Below are 25,347 nucleotides of genomic sequence, written 5' to 3'. Positions count from 1 at the left end.
ACACACACACACACACAGGTTAGAGACAGACAGACACACACTGGAGGATAGAGGCAGACAGACACACACACACAGGATAGAGACAGACAGACACACACACACAGGATAGAGACAGACAGACACACACACACACAGGATAGAGACAGACAGACACACACACACACACAGGATAGAGACAGACAGACACACACACACACAGGATAGAGACAGACAGACACACACACACACACAGGATAGAGACAGACAGACACACACACACACACAGGAGGATAGAGACAGACAGACACACACACACACACAGGAGGATAGAGACAGACAGACAGACACACACACACAGGAGGATAGAGACAGACAGACAGACACACACAGGAGGATAGAGACAGGCAGACAGACACACACAGGATAGAGACAGGCAGACACACACAGGATAGAGACAGGCAGACACACACAGGATAGAGACAGACAGACACACACACAGGATAGAGACAGACAGACACACACACAGGATAGAGACAGACAGACACACACACACACAGGATAGAGACAGACAGACACACACACACAGGATAGAGACAGACAGACACACACACACACAGGATAGAGACAGACAGACACACACACACAGGATAGAGACAGACAGACACACACACACACAGGATAGAGACAGACAGACAGACACACACACACAGGATAGAGACAGACAGACAGACACACACACACAGGATAGAGACAGACAGACAGACACACACACACAGGATAGAGACAGACAGACAGACACACACACAGGATAGAGACAGACAGACAGACACACACACAGGATAGAGACAGACAGACACACACACAGGATAGAGACAGCCAGACACACACACAGGATAGAGACAGACAGACACACACACAGGATAGAGACAGACAGACACACACAGGATAGAGACAGACAGACACACACAGGATAGAGACAGACAGACAGACACACACACAGGATAGAGACAGACAGACACACACACAGGATAGAGACAGACAGACACACACACACACAGGATAGAGACAGACAGACACACACACACAGGATAGAGACAGACAGACACACACACACACAGGATAGAGACAGACAGACACACACACACAGGATAGAGACAGACAGACACACACACACACAGGATAGAGACAGACAGACAGACACACACACACACAGGATAGAGACAGACAGACAGACACACACACACACAGGATAGAGACAGACAGACAGACACACACACACACAGGATAGAGACAGACAGACAGACACACACACAGGATAGAGACAGACAGACAGACACACACACAGGATAGAGACAGACAGACACACACACAGGATAGAGACAGCCAGACACACACACAGGATAGAGACAGCCAGACACACACACAGGATAGAGACAGACAGACACACACACAGGATAGAGACAGACAGACACACACACAGGATAGAGACAGACAGACACACACAGGATAGAGACAGACAGACACACACAGGATAGAGACAGACAGACACACACACAGGATAGAGACAGACAGACACACACACAGGATAGAGACAGACAGACACACACACAGGATAGAGACAGACAGACACACACACAGGATAGAGACAGACAGACACACACACAGGATAGAGACAGACAGACACACACACAGGATAGAGACAGACAGACACACACACAGGATAGAGACAGTCAGACACACAGGATAGAGACAGACAGACACACACACAGGATAGAGACAGACAGACAGACACACACACAGGATAGAGACAGACAGACAGACACACACACAGGATAGAGACAGACAGACACACACACAGGATAGAGACAGACAGACACACACACAGGATAGAGACAGACAGACAGACACACAGACACACACACACAGGAGGATAGAGACAGGCAGACACACACACACAGGAGGATAGAGACAGGCAGACACACACACACACAGGAGGATAGAGACAGGCAGACACACAGGATAGAGGCAGGCAGACACACACAGGATAGAGGCAGGCAGACACACACACACACAGGATAGAGACAGACAGACACACACACACAGGATAGAGACAGACAGACACACACACACAGGATAGAGACAGACAGACACACACACACAGGATAGAGACAGACAGACAGACACACACACACAGACACAGACTGAGACAGACAGACACACACACACAGGATAGAGACAGACACACACAGAGGATGGATAGACAGACAGCTACACACACACACACACAGGATAGAGACAGACAGACACACACACACTGGAGGATAGAGGCAGACAGACACACACACACAGGATAGAGACAGACAGACACACACAGGATAGAGACAGACAGACACACCCACACAGGATAGAGACAGACAGACACACACATACAGGAGGATAGAGACAGGCAGACACAGACAGGATAGAGGCAGGCAGACACACACACACACAGGAGGATAGAGACAGACACACACACACACACACAGAATAGAGACAGACAGACACACACACACACAGACACAGACTGAGACAGACAGACATACACACACACACACACACAGGAGGATAGAGACAGACACACACAGAGGATAGACAGACAGACACACACACAGGATAGAGGCAGAGACACACACACACACACTGGAGGATAGAGGCAGACAGACAGACACCCACACTGGAGGATAGAGGCAGAGACACACACACACACTGGAGGATAGAGGCAGACAGACAGACACACACACACACTGGAGGATAGAGGCAGACAGACAGACACACACAGGAGGATAGAGACAGACAGACAGACACACACAGGAGGATAGAGACAGACAGACAGACACACACAGGAGGATAGAGACAGACAGACACACACACACAGGAGGATAGAGACAGAGACACACACATACAGGAGGATAGAGACAAAGACACACACACACACACAGGAGGAGGACAGAGACAGACCGAGAAGGGACAGAGGTGGATTGAGGTACAGAGAGAATACGAGTGTGAATTGGGGTTCCAGAGAGTGGCAGAATGAGATACAGATGCCTGATCTCGGTGAAGGTTATTTCACTGTGATGTGAGAACCATATGGAACCATGCTGAGCTCAGCCTGAAACACATGCCCATGCTGAGCTCAGCCTGAAACACATGCTCAGTCGGGGGGGGTCCAACTGAGATAGCGGTGGACACACTGTCAGCTCAGTACCGACCCACGCTCCCCTTCCTCCCCCCACACATAGACCCTCCACCGAAGCACTTACATGAACAGGCATGTTGAAGTAGTCAGATTTGAAGGTATCAGCCATCTCCCCAAAACTCTGCAGAGTATATTCTCTTGTCGCCTGCTCAAAGCCAAAAGCCTCGGCTGGTTTCTTACACTCCTGCAGGAGAGAGACACATGGTGCATGAGAGACAGGGAGAGAGAGAGAGAGAGAGAGACAGAGAGAGAGAGAGAGAGAGAGAGAGAGACAGAGAGAGAGACAGAGAGAGAGAGACAGAGAGAGAGACAGAGAGAGAGAGACAGAGAGAGACAGAGAGAGAGAGAGAGAGAGAGAGAGAGAGAGAGAGAGAGAGAGAGGGAGGGAGAGAGAGAGAGAGAGAGAGAGAGAGAGAGAGAGAGAGAGGGAGGGAGGGAGGGAGGGAGAGAGAGAGAGGGAGGGAGGGAGGGAGGGAGGGAGGGAGAGAGAGAGAGAGAGAGAGAGAGAGAGAGAGAGAGAGAGAGACGGCGGGGGGGGGGGGGGGGGGGGGAGAGGGGGAAGAGTTGCCTGGTTGAGGTGAACCCCTCCCCATCACGAGAGGGCAAGGTCGGGGGGGGGAGGGGAAGAGTGTTGCCTGGTTGAGGTGAACCCCCCCCCCCCCCCATCACTGGAGAGGGCGAGGTCAGGCTCGGTCTGAAACCTTCAGCTCCTTTCTGCAATGCTGGGGTCAGGGAGCCAGGTAGAGGCCCAGACCGGGGTCAGGGAGCCAGGTAGAGGCCCAGACCAGGGTCGGAGTCACGTGCAGCACCAGCTCCCTCAACCTGTGCCCCGGGGCCCTGCAGTGTAGGACAGCTCCCTCGGCTCGGATACCCTTACCATCACGAGGTGCTGAGGGATTAGGGGGAGCTGAGGGCGGTCTGTGAATGGGGACTGCTTCCAGCAGGCAGCAGCAGCGTCAGGGCTGTCCGGGCACAGCCCAGGACAGTCCGAGGGTCTCCAGGCTGTCACGGTGCGGCACGGTGGCACAGTGGTTAGCACTGCTGCCTCACAGCGCCAGAGACCCGGGTTCAGTTCCCACCTCCGGCGACTGTCTGTGTGGAGACACGTTCTCCCCGTGTCTGCGTGGGTTTCCTCCCACAGTCCACAGATGTGCAGGGTCAGGTGAACTGGCCATTGCTAAATTACCCATAGTGTTAGGTGAAGGGGTAAACGCAGGGGAATGGGTGGGTTACGCTTCGGCGGGTCGGTGTGGACTTGTTGGGCCGAAGGGCCTGTTGCCACACTAAGTAATCTGAACCCCAGGCTGACCCTCCGAGCCTGGTCTCACAGGCTGGGCCAAGACTCTCGGTCCACCGGGGTAAGGCTACCTGAGGGAGTGAGGGGGACAGACGCTGGATCAGTGGGGAGGACAGGGGAGTCAGCTGGGGAACTGGAGGTTTCTCACTGCTGGTTTCAGCCAGGAAAGACGGTCTCTGTCCGGTGGGATCTTCAGGATATTGCATCGGTGCTCTGGTTTTCCCAGAGTTCAGGAGCTGCTCACTGAACAATGATGGTTCAGGCTGTGAGGAAAGCTAATGGGATGCTGGCTGTCATAGCTAGAGTACAGGGGTATAGATCTCTTGCTGCAGAGAGACTGGGCCTGGGGGAGGCTGCACCTTCAGTGGTGTGTGGTGGTTTGCTCTCCTAGTCTCAGGAAGGGGCTTTCCTGTTATTGAGGCAATCCAGCAAGGGTTCACCAGATCGATTCCCGGGATGGCAGGACGGACAGATGAGGAAAGACTGGATCAACTGGGCTTGGACTCGCAGGAATTTCAAAGAGTTAGGGGAGGGTCTCATACAAAATCCTGATGGGTGCGGCCAGGCTAGATGGGGGAAGGATGTGCCCGATGTCAGGGAAGTCCAGTACAAGGGGGGAGGGGGGTCACAGCTCAGAACAAGGGGGAAGCCAGTCAGGGCTGAGATGAGGAAGAATGTATTCACTCAGATGTGAACCAGTGGAACTCTCTCCAACAGGAAGCTGATGGGGCAGTTTGTTCGGGATATTCAGCAGGGAGCTGGCCATGGCTCTTATCACGAAAGGGGTCAAGGGGGATGGGGAGAGGGGGGGGGAGTGGGATACTGAGATTGGACGGGATCAAATGGAGGTGCTGGCTAAAGGGGAAAAAAGACCAACTCCTTAACCTGGTATCTATGACGAACTTGGCTTTAATTATTATTGTGTCGGAGTTGTGTCAGTAATGACAGGCGATTCCGCGTAATTTTCATGGTAAACTACACGGGACATGTTACAATCCGACAAGAGGTCTGAGGAACACTGCATTCCTTACCTCAACCACACACTTGGGACATCTCCAATCTCCTTTCGGGATCTCTGGGAGAGGGGGGATAAGGCAGAACGTGTGGTAACTATCCTCACAGCCCTCGCACAACACCAGCTTCTCTTCGTCCACGTGTCGAGAACAGATGATACAGATGTAGGCCTCGGTCTGCAAACCACAACAGACAACACGCTCAGGACAGACAGGCACAACGGACTGACCCCCACAGGGACACAGAACGGACTGACCCCCACAGGGACACAGAACGGGCGGACCCCCACAGGGACACAGAACGGGCGGACCCCCACAGGGACACAGAACGGGCGGACCCCCACAGGGACACAGAACGGGCTGACCCCCACAGGGACACAGAACGGGCTGACCCCCACAGGGACACAGAACGGGCTGACCCCCACAGGGACACAGAACGGGCTAACCCCCACAGGGACACAGAACGGGCTGACCCCACAGGGACACAGAACAGAATGATCCCACAACAGACCACACACTCTCCACTCCGACCTACAGCATCCTCCCTGTCACCTGGACAGGCTGAGACAGACAGGAAAGAACCAAGCGGGGGGGGGGGGGGGGGGGGGGGCGCTACCCCTCACCCCCACAGCACTGACCCTCCCACGGCGCCCCCTCCCACAGCGCTGACCCTCCCACAGCACTGACCCTCCCACAGCGCCCACTCCCCCCTCAGCTCTGACCCTCCCACAGTGCCCCCTCCCTCAGCGCTGACCCTCCCACAGCGCCCACTCCCCCCCTCAGCTCTGACCCTCCCACAGTGCCCCCTCCCTCAGCGCTGACCCTCCCACTGCACCCCCTCCCTCAGCACTGACCCTCCCACAGTGCCCCCTCCCTCAGCACTGACCCTCCGACAGTGCCCGCTCCCTCAGCACTGACCCTCCCACAGTGCCCGCTCCCTCAGCACTGACCCTCCCACAGTGCCCGCTCCCTCAGCACTGACCCTCCCACAGTGCCCCCTCCCTCAGCGCTGACCCTCCCACAGCGCCCCCTCCCTCAGTGCTGACCCTCCCACAGGAATGGGTTACGGGTTCCTAAGTGGAAAAGCTGCCCGTTGTTCCTTACAAACTGAGGTGAGGTGGCTCCCTTGCGCAGCCTCATGGTGCGTTTGTTACAGCCGTCAGGAGCTGCCTTCTCCTCTTTGACCAATGGGCACGGCTCCAGAGTATATTCCAGCTTGGGTTCAGTGATGATCTCCTCCTTCACCACCAGCGTTGGGGGGCAGTCCAGGCAGTCTTTATCTGTCAACAGGAACAGGCTGAGAGTAAATCCACATGGCGAGACCCTCACCTCCTTCAGTTTGGGAGCAGGGGGCTGGCCTAGTTTCACAAACGGATATCCATTCTATCACGTATACCCGAAGGCCAGCATTGAACTGACCCTTACTACTTCTTCAACACAGCATCTCACTCCTGTCCTTCCAGGGGGCAGTTAAGGGTCAACGCCCATGCTGGGGGGCGCGCGAGAGAAGGACAGACAGAGCGCAAGAGAGAGAGACAGACAGAGTGCGACACAGAGAGAGAGACAGACAGAGTGCGACACAGAGAGAGAGAAAGACAAAGCGCAAGAGCGAGACAGAGAGACTGACACAGAGGGCCGTGGTCAGGAGGGGGGACACAGAGGGCCGTGGTCAGGAGGGGGGACAGAGAGGGCCGTGGTCAGGAGGGGGGACAGAGAGGGCCGTGGTCAGGAGGGGGGACAGAGAGGGCCGTGGTCAGGAGGGGGGACAGAGAGGGCCGTGGTCAGGAGGGGGGACAGAGAGGGCCGTGGTCAGGAGGGGGGACAGAGAGGGCCGTGGTCAGGAGGGGGGACAGAGAGGGCCGTGGTCAGGAGGGGGGGACAGAGAGGGCCGTGGTCAGGAGGGGGGACAGAGAGGGCCGTGGTCAGGAGGGGGGACAGAGAGGGCCGTGGTCAGGAGGGGGGACAGAGAGGGCCGTGGTCAGGAGGGGGGACAGAGAGGGCCGTGGTCAGGAGGGGGGACAGAGAGGGCCGTGGTCAGGAGGGGGGACAGAGAGGGCCGTGGTCAGGAGGGGGGACAGAGAGGGCCGTGGTCAGGAGGGGGGACAGAGAGGGCCGTGGTCAGGAGGGGGGACAGAGAGGGCCGTGGTCAGGAGGGGGGACAGAGAGGGCCGTGGTCAGGAGGGGGGACAGAGAGGGCCGTGGTCAGGAGGGGGGACAGAGAGGGCCGTGGTCAGGAGGGGGGACAGAGAGGGCCGTGGTCAGGAGGGGGGACAGAGAGGGCCGTGGTCAGGAGGGGGGACAGAGAGGGCCGTGGTCAGGAGGGGGGACAGAGAGGGCCGTGGTCAGGAGGGGGGACAGAGAGGGCCGTGGTCAGGAGGGGGGACAGAGAGGGCCGTGGTCAGGAGGGGGGACAGAGAGGGCCGTGGTCAGGAGGGGGGACAGAGAGGGCCGTGGTCAGGAGGGGGGACAGAGAGGGCCGTGGTCAGGAGGGGGGACAGAGAGGGCCGTGGTCAGGAGGGGGGACAGAGAGGGCCGTGGTCAGGAGGGGGGACAGAGGGGGCCGTGGTCAGGAGGGGGGACAGAGGGGGCCGTGGTCAGGAGGGGGGACAGAGGGGGCCGTGGTCAGGAGGGGGGACAGAGGGGGCCGTGGTCAGGAGGGGGGACAGAGGGGGCCGTGGTCAGGAGGGGGGACAGAGGGGGCCGTGGTCAGGAGGGGGGACAGAGGGGGCCGTGGTCAGGAGGGGGGACAGAGAGGGCCGTGGTCAGGAGGGGGGACAGAGAGGGCCGTGGTCAGGAGGGGGGACAGAGAGGGCCGTGGTCAGGAGGGGGGACAGAGAGGGCCGTGGTCAGGAGGGGGGACAGAGAGGGCCGTGGTCAGGAGGGGGGACAGAGAGGGCCGTGGTCAGGAGGGGGGACAGAGAGGGCCGTGGTCAGGAGGGGGGACAGAGAGGGCCGTGGTCAGGAGGGGGGACAGAGAGGGCCGTGGTCAGGAGGGGGGACAGAGAGGGCCGTGGTCAGGAGGGGGGACAGAGAGGGCCGTGGTCAGGAGGGGGGACAGAGAGGGCCGTGGTCAGGAGGGGGGACAGAGAGGGCCGTGGTCAGGAGGGGGGACAGAGAGGGCCGTGGTCAGGAGGGGGGACAGAGAGGGCCGTGGTCAGGAGGGGGGACAGAGAGGGCCGTGGTCAGGAGGGGGGACAGAGAGGGCCGTGGTCAGGAGGGGGGACAGAGAGGGCCGTGGTCAGGAGGGGGGACAGAGAGGGCCGTGGTCAGGAGGGGGGACAGAGAGGGCCGTGGTCAGGAGGGGGGACAGAGAGGGCCGTGGTCAGGAGGGGGGACAGAGAGGGCCGTGGTCAGGAGGGGGGACAGAGAGGGCCGTGGTCAGGAGGGGGGACAGAGAGGGCCGTGGTCAGGAGGGGGGACAGAGAGGGCCGTGGTCAGGAGGGGGGACAGAGAGGGCCGTGGTCAGGAGGGGGGACAGAGAGGGCCGTGGTCAGGAGGGGGGACAGAGAGGGCCGTGGTCAGGAGGGGGGACAGAGAGGGCCGTGGTCAGGAGGGGGGACAGAGAGGGCCGTGGTCAGGAGGGGGGACAGAGAGGGCCGTGGTCAGGAGGGGGGACAGAGAGGGCCGTGGTCAGGAGGGGGGACAGAGAGGGCCGTGGTCAGGAGGGGGGACAGAGAGGGCCGTGGTCAGGAGGGGGGACCGAGAGGGCCGTGGTCAGGAGGGGGGACAGAGAGGGCCGTGGTCAGGAGGGGGGACAGAGAGGGCCGTGGTCAGGAGGGGGGACAGAGAGGGCCGTGGTCAGGAGGGGGGACAGAGAGGGCCGTGGTCAGGAGGGGGGACAGAGAGGGCCGTGGTCAGGAGGGGGGACAGAGAGGGCCGTGGTCAGGAGGGGGGACAGAGAGGGACGTGGTCAGGAGGGGGGACAGAGAGGGACGTGGTCAGGAGGGGGGACAGAGAGGGACGTGGTCAGGAGGGGGGACAGAGAGGGACGTGGTCAGGAGGGGGGACAGAGAGGGACGTGGTCAGGAGGGGGGACAGAGAGGGACGTGGTCAGGAGGGGGGACAGAGAGGGACGTGGTCAGGAGGGGGGACAGAGAGGGACGTGGTCAGGAGGGGGGACAGAGAGGGACGTGGTCAGGAGGGGGGACAGAGAGGGACGTGGTCAGGAGGGGGGACAGAGAGGGACGTGGTCAGGAGGGGGGACAGAGAGGGACGTGGTCAGGAGGGGGGACAGAGAGGGACGTGGTCAGGAGGGGGGACAGAGAGGGACGTGGTCAGGAGGGGGGACAGAGAGGGACGTGGTCAGGAGGGGGGACAGAGAGGGACGTGGTCAGGAGGGGGGAACGGAGAGCTACGTGGTCAGGAGGGGGGAACGGAGAGGTACGTGGTCAGGTGGGGGGACAGAGATCCAGCCACTGCCACCTTGGGAAATGGGTTGTGTGTAAACACCTACCTCTCTTCCTGTTGGCTCGGTCTTTCACCACCAACCCCAGTCCCACCATCTTGGGACCTGCCCCATAAATCTGCAGCTTCTTCAGTTCCGGATTCTTGGCGATGTCTGCCTCTGTTGGCTCCGTCTGGGGGGAATAACGGGGAAAGAGAAACACAGTGAGGATGATCAGCCCGAGCTGGAAGCTGATCAGAGGGCTGCTCTCCTCCTCCCTCTGTCCCCGCCTGGCTGGCTGGCCCTTGAACAGAGTGCAGCATTCCCCTCACTCCTCACACGCTCCCCATCACCCAGTGATAGCGCAGCGAGACATGGAAGGTCGCAGACTGAACTTTGTTCAGCGAGACAGCTAACACCACCAGAGACCGCAGTACGGGCTGGTCATACAGGCCCTCTCCAACTGTTCTGCTATCCCAGTACCATCAGGGCTGACTCTCGTTTACCCAACCCTGGAGAACCGGACTAGCCCCAGACTGAAACGATGGTATCTCTCACAACCATCTGTGATCGGGACTGCACAGATTCACAACCCTCGGAACCTGAAACACAATGGGGCCGAAGGGCCTCTTTCTGTGCTGTTATAAAACTCCATGTGCCCTGCCATCCCTCCCCATTCCCTGATCAGGGGTGTGGTACGATCCCTCAGACCCCCTTCGAAACCTCGCACATCTCAGCGAGGTGTCTCCCCACCCCCCTCGTTCTGCTGAACTCTGGAGAAAAAGCAGGCAGATTTAACCCCCTCTTCAGCAAAGGGCCCAGGGAACCTTTCCCGTGCAGTGCCTGACAGAAACACATCATTCCCAAAACGTGGACTCCGGAACTGCCCCACAGGGAGTACAACACCTGGTTCCTGGGGTGAGGGGACTGTCCTGTCCTGTCTGCACAGGCTAGCGAGTTAGGCCGCAGCGAGTGTTCCATGTCCATTATGGGAATTGTACTGGAGAAGGTCCAGAGGAGATTGTTGCCGGAGATGGAGCAACTCAGCTGTGATGAGAAAGCGGAAAAGCTGGGGGTGTTTACCTCCGAGCAGGGAAGCTCAGTGGGAGGGGGGAGTGATCTGATTGAGGTGTACAACATTCTGAGAGGCACAGGCAGAGTAGAGTAGGTAAGAAACATCATTCCCTCCTTAATCAAGGGCTCAATGACCAGAGAGGACACAGTCCGAAGGTCAGGAGCAGGAACGTCTGAGAGAATTTGAGGCAAACTTCTTTTCCCACCCAGAGGATGGTGTGTGTGTGTCTGTCTGTCTGTCTGTGCTTGTGTCCAAACCCAACAGCTTCCCAGGCAGGAGGACCCAGAATACCGTGAGCTGGGGGGGATCAAATTGAGACAGTGGGCTTGAGCTACAACAGCAGGTGCCCACCTTGCCCCTCTACCCCACACCTTAAAGGCAGTGTGCCAGGCACTTCCTCCCCATGAGCCCAGTCTAGTGTGAGGGAGTGTATGTGTGAGTGCATGTCTGTGCATGTGTGCGCACTCCCGCATATACATATCTGTACGCATAAGCTTGCCTGTGAAGAAGTGCATGCATATCTGCCCATCTCAGTATGCATGCGCATATCCGTCACTGTACGTGTGCGCGCCCCTGGCCATATCCGTCACTGTACGTGCGTGCGCCCCCGGCCATATCCGTCACTGTACGCGCGTGCGCCCCCGGCCATATCCGTCACTGTACGCGCGTGCGCCCCCGGCCATATCCGTCACTGTACGCGCGTGCGCCCCCGGCCATATCCGTCACTGTACGCGCGTGCGCCCCCGGCCATATCCGTCACTGTACGCGCGTGCACCCCCGGCTATATCCGTCACTGTACGTGCGTGCGCCCCCGGCCATATCCGTCACTGTACGTGCGTGCGCCCCCGGCCATATCCGTCACTGTACGCGCGTGCGCCCCCGGCCATATCCGTCACTGTACGCGCGTGCGCCCCTGGCCATATCCGTCACTGTACGCGCGTGCGCCCCTGGCCATATCCGTCAGGGTACAGGTGCGCACGTGCCTGTGCATATCCATCTGAGTACAGGTGTGCACGCACCTGCGCATATCCGTCTGTGTACATGCGCGTGTGCCTGTGCATATCCGTCTGTGTACATGCGCTCGCACATGCCTCTGTGTATCCATCTGCGTACATGCACGCATGCCTGCGCCTGTCTGTGTACATGCGCACGCACGCCTGCATGTATGTGTACATGCGCACGTGCGCGTATCTATCTGTGTACATGCGCACATGCACAGGCCTACGCGTATCTGTGTACATGCCCCCGCCTGCGCATATCTGTGTAGGTGCGCATGTGCGCATACCTGTACATGTCTGTCTGTGTACTTGCATGTATACGTGTGCATGCGTGCATGCCTGTGCACATCTATGTACGCGCGCACGTGCATATCTGTCTGTGTACGTACGCACGCGCATGCCTGTGCATACGTCTGTATACATGCGCGCGCCTGTGCATATATATCTCTGTACAGATATGCGCAGAGGGTGCCTCTGCATACCTGCCTGTGTACAGATGTGCGTGTTCCTGTGCATATCCATCTCTGTACAGATGTGCGCAGAGCACACCTGTGCATATGTCTGTGCACTTTTGCATGCCTCTGCATACCTGCCTGTGTACAGATGGGAGTGCGTGCCTGTGCATATCTGTGCATGTGTGCAAGCATGCCTGTACAAGCGTGCGCACTTACATATCTGTGTACATGTGTGCGCGCCTGTGCATATATGTGCACGCCTGCATGACTGTGTACGTTTGTGCGCACAACTGTGTAGGTATGCGCGTTTCAATACATCTGTGTGCATGCCTACCTGTGTTAGTCTATGCGTGCAAGCCGGCGCACGTGCGTGCACACTTGTTTGCGCATATCTGCCTGCGTAAGCACGCGCGCACGTGTTCACACCTGTGTGCGTAAGCACGCACGCACGTGTTCACACCTGTGTGCGTAAGCACGCGCGCACGTGTTCACACCTGTGTGCGTAAGCACGCGCGCACGTGTTCACACCTGTGTGCGTAAGCACGCGCGCACGTGTTCACACCTGTGTGCGTAAGCACGCGCGCACGTGTTTACACATATCTGTCTGCGTAAGCACGCGCGCACGTGATCACACATATCTGTCTGCGTAAGCACGCGCGCACGTGATCACACATATCTGTCTGCGTAAGCACGCGCGCACGTGTTTACACATATCTGTCTGCGTAAGCACGCGCGCACGTGTTTACACATATCTGTCTGCGTAAGCACGCGCGCACGTGTTTACACATATCTGTCTGCGTAAGCACGCGCGCACGTGTTTACACATATCTGTCTGCGTAAGCACGCGCGCACGTGTTTACACATATCTGTCTGCGTAAGCACGCGCGCACGTGTTTACACATATCTGTCTGCGTAAGCACGCGCGCACGTGTTTACACATATCTGTCTGCGTAAGCACGCGCGCACGTGTTTACACATATCTGTCTGCGTAAGCACGCGCGCACGTGTTTACACATATCTGTCTGCGTAAGCACGCGCGCACGTGTTTACACATATCTGTCTGCGTAAGCACGCGCGCACGTGTTTACACATATCTGTCTGCGTAAGCACGCGCGCACGTGTTTACACATATCTGTCTGTAAGCACACGCGCACGTGTTTACACATATCTGTCTGTAAGCACACGCGCACGTGTTTACACATATCTGTCTGTAAGCACACGCGCACGTGTTTACACATATCTGTCTGCGTAAGCACACGCGCACGTGTTTACACATATCTGTCTGTAAGCACACGCGCACGTGTTTGCACATATCTGTCTGCGTAAGCACGCGCGCACGTGTTTACACATATCTGTCCGTGTAAGCACGCGCGCACGTGTTTACACATATCTGTCTGTAAGCACACGCGCACGTGTTTACACATATCTGTCTGTAAGCACACGCGCACGTGTTTACACATATCTGTCTGCGTAAGCACACGCGCACGTGTTTACACATATCTGTCTGTAAGCACACGCGCACGTGTTTACACATATCTGTCTGTAAGCACACGCGCACGTGTTTACACATATCTGTCTGTAAGCACACGCGCACGTGTTTACACATATCTGTCTGTAAGCACACGCGCACGTGTTTACACATATCTGTCTGTAAGCACACGCGCACGTGTTTACACATATCTGTCTGCGTAAGCACACGCGCACGTGTTTACACATATCTGTCTGCGTAAGCACACGCGCACGTGTTTACACATATCTGTCTGTAAGCACACGCGCACGTGTTTACACATATCTGTCCGTGTAAGCACGCGCGCACGTGTTTACACATATCTGTCCGTGTAAGCACACGCGCACGTGTTTACACATATCTGTCCGTGTAAGCACACGCGCACGTGTTTACACATATCTGTCCGTGTAAGCACACGCGCACGTGTTTACACATATCTGTCCGTAAGCACACGCGCACGTGTTTACACATATCTGTCCGTGTAAGCACACGCGCACGTGTTTACACATATCTGTCCGTGTAAGCACACGCGCACGTGTTTACACATATCTGTCTGTAAGCACACGCGCACGTGTTTACACATATCTGTCCGTGTAAGCACGCGCGCACGTGTTTACACATATCTGTCCGTGTAAGCACACGCGCACGTGTTTGCACATATCTGTCCATGTAAGCACACGCGCACGTGTTTACACATATCTGTCCGTGTAAGCACACGCGCACGTGTTTACACATATCTGTCTGTAAGCACACGAGCACGTGTTTACACATATCTGTCCATGTAAGCACACGCGCACGTGTTTACACATATCTGTCCGTGTAAGCACACGCGCACGTGTTTGCACATATCTGTCCATGTAAGCACACGCGCACGTGTTTACACATATCTGTCCGTGTAAGCACACGCGCACGTGTTTACACATATCTGTCTGTAAGCACACGCGCACGTGTTTACACATATCTGTCTGTAAGCACACGCGCACGTGTTTACACATATCTGTCCGTGTAAGCACGCGCGCACGTGTTTACACATATCTGTCCGTGTAAGCACACGCGCACGTGTTTGCACATATCTGTCCATGTAAGCACACGCGCACGTGTTTACACATATCTGTCCGTGTAAGCACACGCGCACGTGTTTACACATATCTGTCTGTAAGCACACGCGCACGTGTTTACACATATCTGTCCGTGTAAGCACACGCGCACGTGTTTACACATATCTGTCCGTAAGCACACGCGCACGTGTTTACACATATCTGTCCGTGTAAGCACACGCGCACGTGTTTACACATATCTGTCTGTAAGCACACGCGCACGTGTTTACACATATCTGTCCGTGTAAGCACACGCGCACGTGTTTACACATATCTGTCCGTGTAAGCACACGCGCACGTGTTTACACCTATCTGTCCGTGTAAGCACACGCGCACGTGTTTACACATATCTGTCCGTGTAAGCACACGCGCACGTGTTTACACATATCTGTCCGTGTAAGCACACGCGCACGTGTTTACACATATCTGTCTGTAAGCACGCGCGCACGTGTTTACACATATCTGTCCGTGTAAGCACACGCGCACGTGTTTACACATATCTGTCTGTAAGCACACGCGCACGTGTTTACACATATCTGTCTGTAAGCACACGCGCACGTGTTTACACATATCTGTCTGTAAGCACACGCGCACGTGTTTACACATATCTGTCTGTAAGCACACGCGCACGTGTTTACACATATCTGTCCGTAAGCACGCGCTTGCACATATCTGTCTGCGTAAGCACACGCGCACGTGTTTACACATATCTGTCTGCGTAAGCACACGTGCACGTGTTTACACATATCTGTCTGTAAGCACACGCGCACGTGTTTACACATATCTGTCCGCGTAAGCACACGCGCACGTGTTTACACATATCTGTCTGCGTAAGCACACGAGCACGTGTTTACACATATCTGTCTGTAAGCACACGCACACGTGTTTACACATATCTGTCCGTGTAAGCACACGCGCACGTGTTTACACATATCTGTCTGTGTAAGCACGCGCGCACGTGTTTACACATATCTGTAAGCACACGCGCACGTGTTTACACATATCTGTCTGTAAGCACACGCGCACGTGTTTACACATATCTGTCCGTGTAAGCACACGCGCACGTGTTTACACATATCTGTCTGCGTAAGCACACGCGCACGTGTTTACACATATCTGTCTGTAAGCACACGCGCACGTGTTTACACATATCTGTCCGTGTAAGCACGCGCGCACGTGTTTACACATATCTGTCCGTGTAAGCACACGCGCACGTGTTTACACATATCTGTCTGTAAGCACACGCGCACGTGTTTACACATATCTGTCTGTAAGCACACGCACACGTGTTTACACATATCTGTCCGTGTAAGCACACGCGCACGTGTTTACACATATCTGTCCGTGTAAGCACGCGCGCACGTGTTTACACATATCTGTCCGTGTAAGCACGCGCGCACGTGTTTACACATATCTGTCTGTGTAAGCACGCGCGCACGTGTTTACACATATCTGTAAGCACACGCGCACGTGTTTACACATATCTGTCTGTAAGCACACGCGCACGTGTTTACACATATCTGTCCGTGTAAGCACACGCGCACGTGTTTACACATATCTGTCTGCGTAAGCACACGCGCACGTGTTTACACATATCTGTCTGTAAGCACACGCGCACGTGTTTACACATATCTGTCTGTGTAAGCACACGCGCACGTGTTTACACATATCTGTAAGCACACGCGCACGTGTTTACACATATCTGTAAGCACACGCGCACGTGTTTACACATATCTGTCTGTAAGCACACGCGCACGTGTTTACACATATCTGTCCGTGTAAGCACACGCGCACGTGTTTACACATATCTGTATGAGGAAAACCCTGTTCTAAGCTAAACAGAAGCTCAGGGGCACAGCCCTCCAGTTACCCGACAGTGAGACACACCCAGGGATGTGCAGGTTAGGGTGGGATTGGCCGTGCTAAATTGTCCCCGTAGTGCCCAGTGATGTGCAGGTTAGTGTGGATTGGCCGTGCTAAATTGTCCCGTAGTGCCCAGGGATGTACAGGTTAGGGTGGGATTGGCCGTGCTAAATTGTCCCGTAGTCCCCAGGGATGTGCAGGTTAGGGTGGGATTGGCCGTGCTAAATTGTCCCGTAGTCCCCAGGGATGTGCAGGTTAGGGTGGATTGGCCATGCTAAATTGTCCCATAGTGCCCAGGGATGTGCAGGTTAGGGTGGGATTGGCCGTGCTAAATTGTCCCGTAGTGCCCAGGGATGTACAGGTTAGGGTGGGATTGGCCGTGCTAAATTGTCCCGTAGTCCCCAGGGATGTGCAGGTTAGGGTGGATTGGCCATGCTAAATTGTCCCATAGTGCCCAGGGATGTGCAGGTTAGGGTGGGATTGGCCGTGCTAAATTGTCCCGTAGTGCCCAGGGATGTACAGGTTAGGGTGAGATTGGCCGTGCTAAATTGTCCCGTAGTCCCCAGGGATGTGCAGGTTAGGGTGGATTGGCCATGCTAAATTGTCCCATAGTGCCCAGGGATGTACAGGTTAGGGTGGATTGGCCGTGCTAAATTGTCCCCGTAGTGCCCAGGGATGTGCAGGTTAGGGTGGGTTGGCCGTGCTAAATTGTCCCCGTAGTGCCCAGGGATGTGCAGGTTAGGGTGGATTGGCCGTGCTAAATTGTCCCGTAGTGCCCAGGGATGTGCAGGTTAGGGTGGGATTGGCCGTGCTAAATTGTCCCCGTAGTGCCCAGGGATGTGCAGGTTAGGATGGATTGGCCGTGCTAAATTGTCCCCGTAGTGCCCAGGGATGTGCTGGTTAGGGTGGATTGGCCATGCTAAATTGTCCCATAGTGCGCAGGGATGTGCAGGTTAGGGTGGATTGGCCGTGCTAAATTGTCCCCGTAGTGCCCAGGGATGTGCAGGTTAGGGTGGATTGGCCGTGCTAAATTGTCCCATAGTGCCCAGGGATGTGCAGGTTAGGGTGGGATTGGCCGTGCTAAATTGTCCCATAGTGCGCAGGAATGTGCAGGTTAGGGTGGATTGGCCGTGCTAAATTGTCCCCGTAGTGCCCAGGGATGTGCAGGTTAGGGTGGATTGGCCGTGCTAAATTGTCCCCTAGTGCCCAGGGATGTGCAGGTTAGGGTGGATTGGCCGTGCTAAATTGTCCCGTAGTGCCCAGGGATGTGCAGGTTAGGGTGGGATTGGCCGTGCTAAATTGTCCCCATAGTGCCCAGGGATGTGCAGGTTAGGGTGGGATTGGCCGTGCTAAATTGTCCCTGTAGTGCCCAGGGATGTGCAGGTTAGGGTGGATTGGCCGTGCTAAATTGTCCCGTAGTGCCCAGGGATGTGCAGGTTAGGGTGGATTGGCCGTGCTAAATTGTCCCATAGTGCCAGGGATGTGCAGGTTAGGGTGGATTGGCCGTGCTAAATTGTCCCGTAGTGCCCAGGGATGTGCAGGTTAGGGTGGGATTGGCCGTGCTAAATTGTCCCCATAGTGCCCAGGGATGTGCAGGTTAGGGTGGGATTGGCCGTGTTAAATTGTCCCGTAGTGCCCAGGGATGTGCAGGTTAGGGTGGGATTGGCCGTGCTAAATTGTCCCCATAGTGCCCAGGGATGTGCAGGTTAGGGTGGGATTGGCCGTGCTAAATTGTCCCCATAGTGCCCAGGGATGTGCAGGTTAGGGTGGGATTGGCCGTGCTAAATTGTCCCTGTAGTGCCCAGGGATGTGCAGGTTAGGGTGGGATTGGCCGTGCTAAATTGTCCCGTAGTGCCCAGGGATGTGCAGGTTAGGGTGGGTTGGCCGTGCTAAATTGTCCCCATAGTGCCCAGGGATGTGCAGGTTAGGGTGGGATTGGCCGTGCTAAATTGTCCCTGTAGTGCCCAGGGATGTGCAGGTTAGGGTGGGATTGGCTGTGCTAAATTGTCCCGTAGTGCCCAGGGATGTGCAGGTTAGGGTGGATTGGCCGTGCTAAATTGTCCCCATAGTGCCCAGGGATGTGCAGGTTAGGGTGGGATTGGCCGTGCTAAATTGTCCCCGTAGTGCCCAGGGATGTGCAGGTTAGGGTGGATTGGCCGTGCTAAATTGTCCCGTAGTGCCCAGGGATGTGCAGGTTAGGGTGGGATTGGCCGTGCTAAATTGTCCCGTAGTGCCCAGGGATGTGCAGGTTAGGGTGGATTGGCCGTGCTAAATTGTCCCATAGTGTCCAGGGATGTGCAGGTTAGGGTGGATTGGCCGTGCTAAATTGTCCCCGTAGTGCCCAGGGATGTGCAGGTTAGGGTGGATTGGCCGTGCTAAATTGTCCCGTAGTGCCCAGGGATGTGCAGGTTAGGGTGGATTGGCCGTGCTAAATTGTCCCATAGTGCCCAGGAATGTGCAGGTTAGGGTGGATTGGCCGTGCTAAATTGTCCCCGTAGTGCCCAGGGATGTGCAGGTTAGGGTGGATTGGCCGTGCTAAATTGTCCCGTAGTGCCCAGGGATGTGCAGGTTAGGGTGGATTGGCCGTGCTAAATTGTCCCATAGTGCCCAGGGATGTACAGGTTAGGGTGGGATTGGCCATGCTAAATTGTCCCATAGTGCCCAGGGATGTGCAGGTTAGGGTGGGATTGGCCATGCTAAATTGTCCCATAGTGCCCAGGGATGTGCAGGTTAAGTGAGTTAACCGTGGGGAATGCAGGGATAGGGTAGGGGGGTGGGTCTGGGGATGCTCTCCGGATGGTTAGTGTGGATTCAATGTGCCGAACGGGCTGCCTCCACACTGTCGAGATACGACGATAGGAACAGCCCTGACAAGACCAACAGTGGAGAAAGCGACAGAAACCAGACAGCGTCTGTGGAGGGTGAAACAGGGTTAATGTGTTAACTTGGTAATGATGGCTTTTCTAAAGTGAAAGGTGCTGGAGAACTGGTTTTATTCAAACAATGTATTTGGCAGGTACATGAGGAAATAGGGGCCAGCTGGTGGCGAGGCCCAGCACAAACCTCTGGCGGTGAGGGAGGAAGCGAGATTGTAAACCAAGGTGGGAAAGCCACCTCGCTCTCACACAAACACTGCTGTTACCGGCCTACTAGAACATTCCAACATGCCCAGGGAACTAAACCCTGGTCCCACCTTCTCACCTCGACATTTCAATAGAGAATTCCACAACTGCAGAAAGTGACACCATTATACCTATTCCTCGGAGCGTACACTCCCCCCACAGCCTGGTCTTGTTAATGTCTTCTTTCACTGTGCCCTGGAGTGGAGAGGATCTCTTCCCTTCCCAATCACACCTTAATTTACATCCATTTCAAACAATCACAGGGCCCTCAAAGGCATGTTCCACCATTCAGTGGGCCCCTGGCTGGTCTGTAACCGAAACCCACCTCCCCTGCCTTGGGCCCATATCCTCCAATGGAGCTGCTGCACAAACATTTCTCTCTCTCTGATCCAGCATCCACAACTGTTTCTGGAACAGAGTGCCAAGCCTTGACTGAACTATCCCAACAGCCTTTAGTTACACTGACGTTAATCCAGCGTGCTCAGGGCAAACACTCCTGTTTCTGGCAGCCAGGGTTCCTGCATTCAACCAGGCTAACAGCTGGAACCTGGGACCTCCACCTGGCTGACCTAGTTATAATCACCCCATCTCGACCCCCGCACCGCCCCCCCCCAAAGAACCTTCTGACAATAGGTCACTGCATTCAAACCGCTCTCTGTTTCTCCTTCCACAGACACTGCCAAGTTTCTCCAGCAACTAACTCACTGCTCGTTTCAGATTTACGGCACCTACAGGATTTCGACTTTAGAAGCACCAACAGGAACAGGTCAGAGGCTGGGGATCCTGCAGTGAGTGACTCCCCTCCTGACTCTCCCCCCCCCCCCCCCCCCCCCCCATCGGGTCAGAGGCTGGGAATCCTGCAGCGAGTGACTCCCCTCCTGACTCTCCCCCCCCATCGGGTCAGAGGCTGGGAATCCTGCAGCGAGTAACTCCCCTCCTGACTCTCCCCCCCCCATCGGGTCAGAGGCTGGGAATCCTGCAGCGAGTAACTCCCCTCCTGACTCTCCCCCCCCCATCGGGTCAGAGGCTGGGAATCCTGCAGCGAGTAACTCCCCTCCTGACTCTCCCCCCCCCCATCGGGTCAGAGGCTGGGAATCCTGCAGCGAGTAACTCCCCTCCTGACTCTTCCCCCCCCCATCGGGTCAGAGGCTGGGAATCCTGCAGTGAGTAACTCCCCTCCTGACTCTCCCCCCAAAGCCCGGTCCCACCATCGGGTCAGAGGCTGGGAATCCTGCAGCGAGTAACTCCCCTCCTGACTCTCCCCCCAAAGCCCTGCCCCACCATCGCCAAGGCACAAGTCAGGAGGGTGAGGGAATACTCCCCACTTGCCCTGGACGGGGGCAGCTCCAACAACACTTGAGTAGCTCAACACAGTCCAGGGACAGAGCAACCCCACCCCCTCCACATTCGATCGACACACAGACCCCCACCTTCACTCCCTCCCCCTCCCTCCTCCCGACCTCCTGCTGTGGTATGATTTGGAGCACTGTCCCACTGACGAGACCGTTAGGCCATCGTCCCCCTGCTGTCCACAGTATCTCACCTCAGCCTGCAATCGCTTGGCTCTCCGTCCGTAACTGTTCATCTTGGAGGGCTGCACTGACTGGCGCAGAGGGATACTGTGAGGCTTGTACTCACGGTCTTTCTCCTCACTGTCGATCTGTGGCCCAGGCTGACACTGTCCATGGACAGACAGGGAGAAAGTAAAGTTACACAGACAACACCCCAGTACAGTTAGACACGAACCCCAGAGACCCGGTCATTCACCTCCCGGCAGCGCCCGCTCCCTCAGCGACGACCCTCCGGCAGCGCCCGCTCCCTCAGCGACGACCCTCCGGCAGCGCCCGCTCCCTCAGCGACGACCCTCCGGCAGCGCCCGCTCCCTCAGCGACGACCCTCCGGCAGCGCCCGCTCCCTCAGCGACGACCCTCCGGCAGCGCCCGCTCCCTCAGCGACGACCCTCCGGCAGCGCCCGCTCCCTCAGCGCTGACCCTCCGGCAGTGCCCGCTCCCTCAGCGCCGACCCTCCGGCAGCGCTGAGGGAGCGGGCACTGACTGCACCCAGTCCCAGGGCTGTATCACTTACCGCTAGGCTTGCTCCGGACTGGAAGGTGTCGAAAGGGTAGATGACCCTCTCGTAGTGAGAGCGCAGCAGGGATCCGATCCCCTTCCCAGGCGGATAGCCGAGCCGCTGGGCCACCCTAGACCACCGCCGGTCCCTACAGATGGCTTCATAGCCTCCCTCCTCGATGACGATCTGGGAGAAGGTAGCAGCGACACAGAGCACAGTGAGCAATGGGAGAATGCCCGACATGGAATTCACCCCTTTCCCAAGGATGGCTTTTACTGATTTCCAGGACTCGAGGCACGGAAAATCCAAATCAGCAACTACTCAATCTCAAGACAGCGCCTGTCCCTGGGAGGGTTTGATGGGGGGGACAGTGTAGAGGGAGCTTTACTCTGTATCTAACCCCATGCTGTCCCTGTCCCTGGGAGTGTTTGATGGTAGGACAGTGTAGAGGGAGCTTTACTCTGTATCTAACCCCATGCTGTCCCTGTCCCTGGGAGTGTTTGATGGGGGGACAGTGTAGAGGGAGCTTTACTCTGTATCTAACCCCGTGCTGTCCCTGTCCTGGGAGTGTTTGATGGGGGACAGTGTAGAGGGAGCTTTACTCTGTATCTAACCCCATGCTGTCCCTGTCCTGGGAGTGTTTGATGGGGGGGGACAGTGTAGAGGGAGCTTTACTCTGTATCTAACCCCATGCTGTCCCTGTCCTGGGAGTGTTTGATGGGGGGGGAACAGTGTAGAGAGAGCTTTACTCTGTATCTAACCCCGCGCTGTCTCTGTCCGGGGAGTGTTTGATGGGGGAGACAGTGTAGAGAGAGCTTTACTCTGTATCTCACCCCGCGCTGTCTCTGTCCGGGGAGTGTTTGATGGGGGGACAGTGTAGAGGGAGCTTTACTCTGTATCTAACCCCGCGCTGTCTCTGTCCGGGGAGTGTTTGATGGGGGGACAGTGTAGAGGGAGCTTTACTCTGTATCTAACCCCACGCTGTCTCTATCCGGGGAGTGTTTGATGGCGGACAGTGTAGAGAGAGCTTTACTCTGTATCTAACCCCGTGCTGTCTCTGTCCGGGGAGTGTTTGATGGGGGACAGTGTAGAGGGAGCGTTACTCTGTATCTAACCCCGTGCTGTCCCTGTCCCTGGGAGTGTTTGATGGGGGGACAGTGTAGAGGGAGCTTTACTCTGTATCTAACCCCATGCTGTCCCTGTCCTGGGAGTGTTTGATGGGGGGGGACAGTGTAGAGGGAGCTTTACTCTGTATCTAACCCCATGCTGTCCCTGTCCTGGGAGTGTTTGATGGGGGGGGAACAGTGTAGAGAGAGCTTTACTCTGTATCTAACCCCGCGCTGTCTCTGTCCGGGGAGTGTTTGATGGGGGAGACAGTGTAGAGAGAGCTTTACTCTGTATCTCACCCCGCGCTGTCTCTGTCCGGGGAGTGTTTGATGGGGGGACAGTGTAGAGGGAGCTTTACTCTGTATCTAACCCCGCGCTGTCTCTGTCCGGGGAGTGTTTGATGGGGGGACAGTGTAGAGGGAGCTTTACTCTGTATCTAACCCCACGCTGTCTCTATCCGGGGAGTGTTTGATGGCGGACAGTGTAGAGAGAGCTTTACTCTGTATCTAACCCCGTGCTGTCTCTGTCCGGGGAGTGTTTGATGGGGGACAGTGTAGAGGGAGCGTTACTCTGTATCTAACCCCGCGCTCTCTCTGTCCTGGGAGTGTTTGATGGGGAAAACAGTGTAGAGGGAGCGTTACTGTGAGTCCAACAGCATCCCCCACCCCCTCAGTGTGGGAGAGGTGTGAAGATTACAAAGCCCATCTGCATTGCTCTGACCTCCATTACCTTGTTCAGACTGTACAAGTCTAAAATACGCCGCTCCACATTGGGAATTTTTAATGTGGACCCCTGGAGTTCCCAGAACTTGGCGATCTGATCCAGGAAGTTTAACTTCACTCGGGTCTGGGCCTGTTCAGAAACAAACCAGGGAGAGGCTCAGAGAGAATTAACACCGAACAGCGGAACTGGCAGTGAGTGGCTCCTGAGGTGGGCAACGGAGTCTGTGCCCCAGCCCCAGGCACTGGAGGGTCAGCCCCCAACTACCTTCATTCACAACTGTTCACGAGGGTAAGACTGAACACATCTCAGCCCCCACCCCAACCCCGTCCACATCCTCCCCCAGACCACCCCACCCACTCCCGCCCCCCCAACCCCTTCCCTCAGCCCCCAATCTCTCACCTCCAGCTCGTTGAGGCGCTGGATCCGCGGAGTGAACTTGAAGTTATCAACCTCGACAGCGAAGGGGGGCTGCCAGTCCTGGGGGCGGGGGGGGGGGGGAAAGAGAGAAACAGGACGTTAGAATCCAAGCCGAGCACCTTCCCCAACGAGGGACACCTCCAGGCCCAATGCTAGCAGTTTGTAAACACTCCCTCACTGACACCAACCTGCCTGACTCCTCCCAAACACAGTCACAGCCCATTCAAATCCCCGCCTTCCACCTGCGATCACCAACCCCTTCCCCTTCATGAAGCCCTCTCTGGACATGGGCCGCAGCGGCTGGGTGACTATTGTGACCTGCCCCCAGCTGCCTCCTTGAACTGTCTGACTGAGGCCTGTTGGGGACAATTTCAGATCCAACCTGCAACCAGATGTAGGGTAGGTAAGGACAGCAAACCAGACGGGTTTTCACACATCAATCGATGGTGGATATCACAGTCACTGGCTCGTGAGGCAACATTTTATTGAACTGAGTTTAATTCCAGCTTGTTCCCAGAATGTAGGAGACCTGGGGGGGGGGGGGGGGGGGGGGGGGGTGACCTGATCAATGCCTATAAAACCACAAGGGGCAGGGACAAGTTGGATAGCCGACAGTGTTTCCCCAGGGTAGGAGTTTCTAAACCTAGAGGGGACAGGTTTACAGTGAGAGTAAGAGAAATATGAAAGGGTCGCACACTGTGGAGGGAGGGGGGGGTGAATCTCTGGAACAGGCTGTTAGAGGTGGTGGGGAGTACAATATTTGTCACTGTAAGAAACATTTGGACAGGTACGTGGATGGGAAGGGTGTAGGGGTATACGGTGCAAACACAGGAAATATGGGACGTGATTCACTGCGATAACGGGGCGGCATGGCCCAGTTGGGCCAAAGGGCCTGTTTCCATGCTGTAAGCCACTCAGTTAGCCCAGGGAGCTGTGACCCAGAACCAGAATCCGGGCGGAGATTGGGAGGAACGTCTTCTCTCAGAAGGGGTTGGGGGAAATCTG

The 25,347-nt window shown here is 56.5% G+C and overlaps 1 protein-coding gene across 1 annotated transcript in view; it reads right to left on the bottom strand.

Moving 5' to 3' along the window:
- Nucleotides 1-24,417, bottom strand: part of kdm5c (lysine demethylase 5C) — a gene marked incomplete at its 5' end in the record, with an annotated part of 62,611 nt that extends 38,194 nt beyond the window's left edge. Inside the window, 8 exon segments of the mRNA XM_087985670.1 lie at nucleotides 3,279-3,398; nucleotides 5,543-5,701; nucleotides 6,629-6,804; nucleotides 9,978-10,101; nucleotides 21,569-21,703; nucleotides 22,111-22,281; nucleotides 23,932-24,054; nucleotides 24,325-24,417. Coding sequence (XP_087841796.1) covers nucleotides 3,279-3,398; nucleotides 5,543-5,701; nucleotides 6,629-6,804; nucleotides 9,978-10,101; nucleotides 21,569-21,703; nucleotides 22,111-22,281; nucleotides 23,932-24,054; nucleotides 24,325-24,417 — 1,101 coding nt within the window.
- Nucleotides 24,418-25,347: the final 930 nt, after the last annotated feature.

The sequence above is a fragment of the Chiloscyllium plagiosum genome, unplaced genomic scaffold (assembly GCF_037043375.1).
Source record: "Chiloscyllium plagiosum isolate Xiang-an unplaced genomic scaffold, Cpla_swu_hap1 HiC_scaffold_53Y, whole genome shotgun sequence".
Lineage (NCBI taxonomy): Eukaryota > Metazoa > Chordata > Chondrichthyes > Orectolobiformes > Hemiscylliidae > Chiloscyllium > Chiloscyllium plagiosum.
The sequence above is the reverse complement of the archived record's forward strand: the minus strand, read 5'-3'. Positions and strand labels throughout refer to the sequence as shown.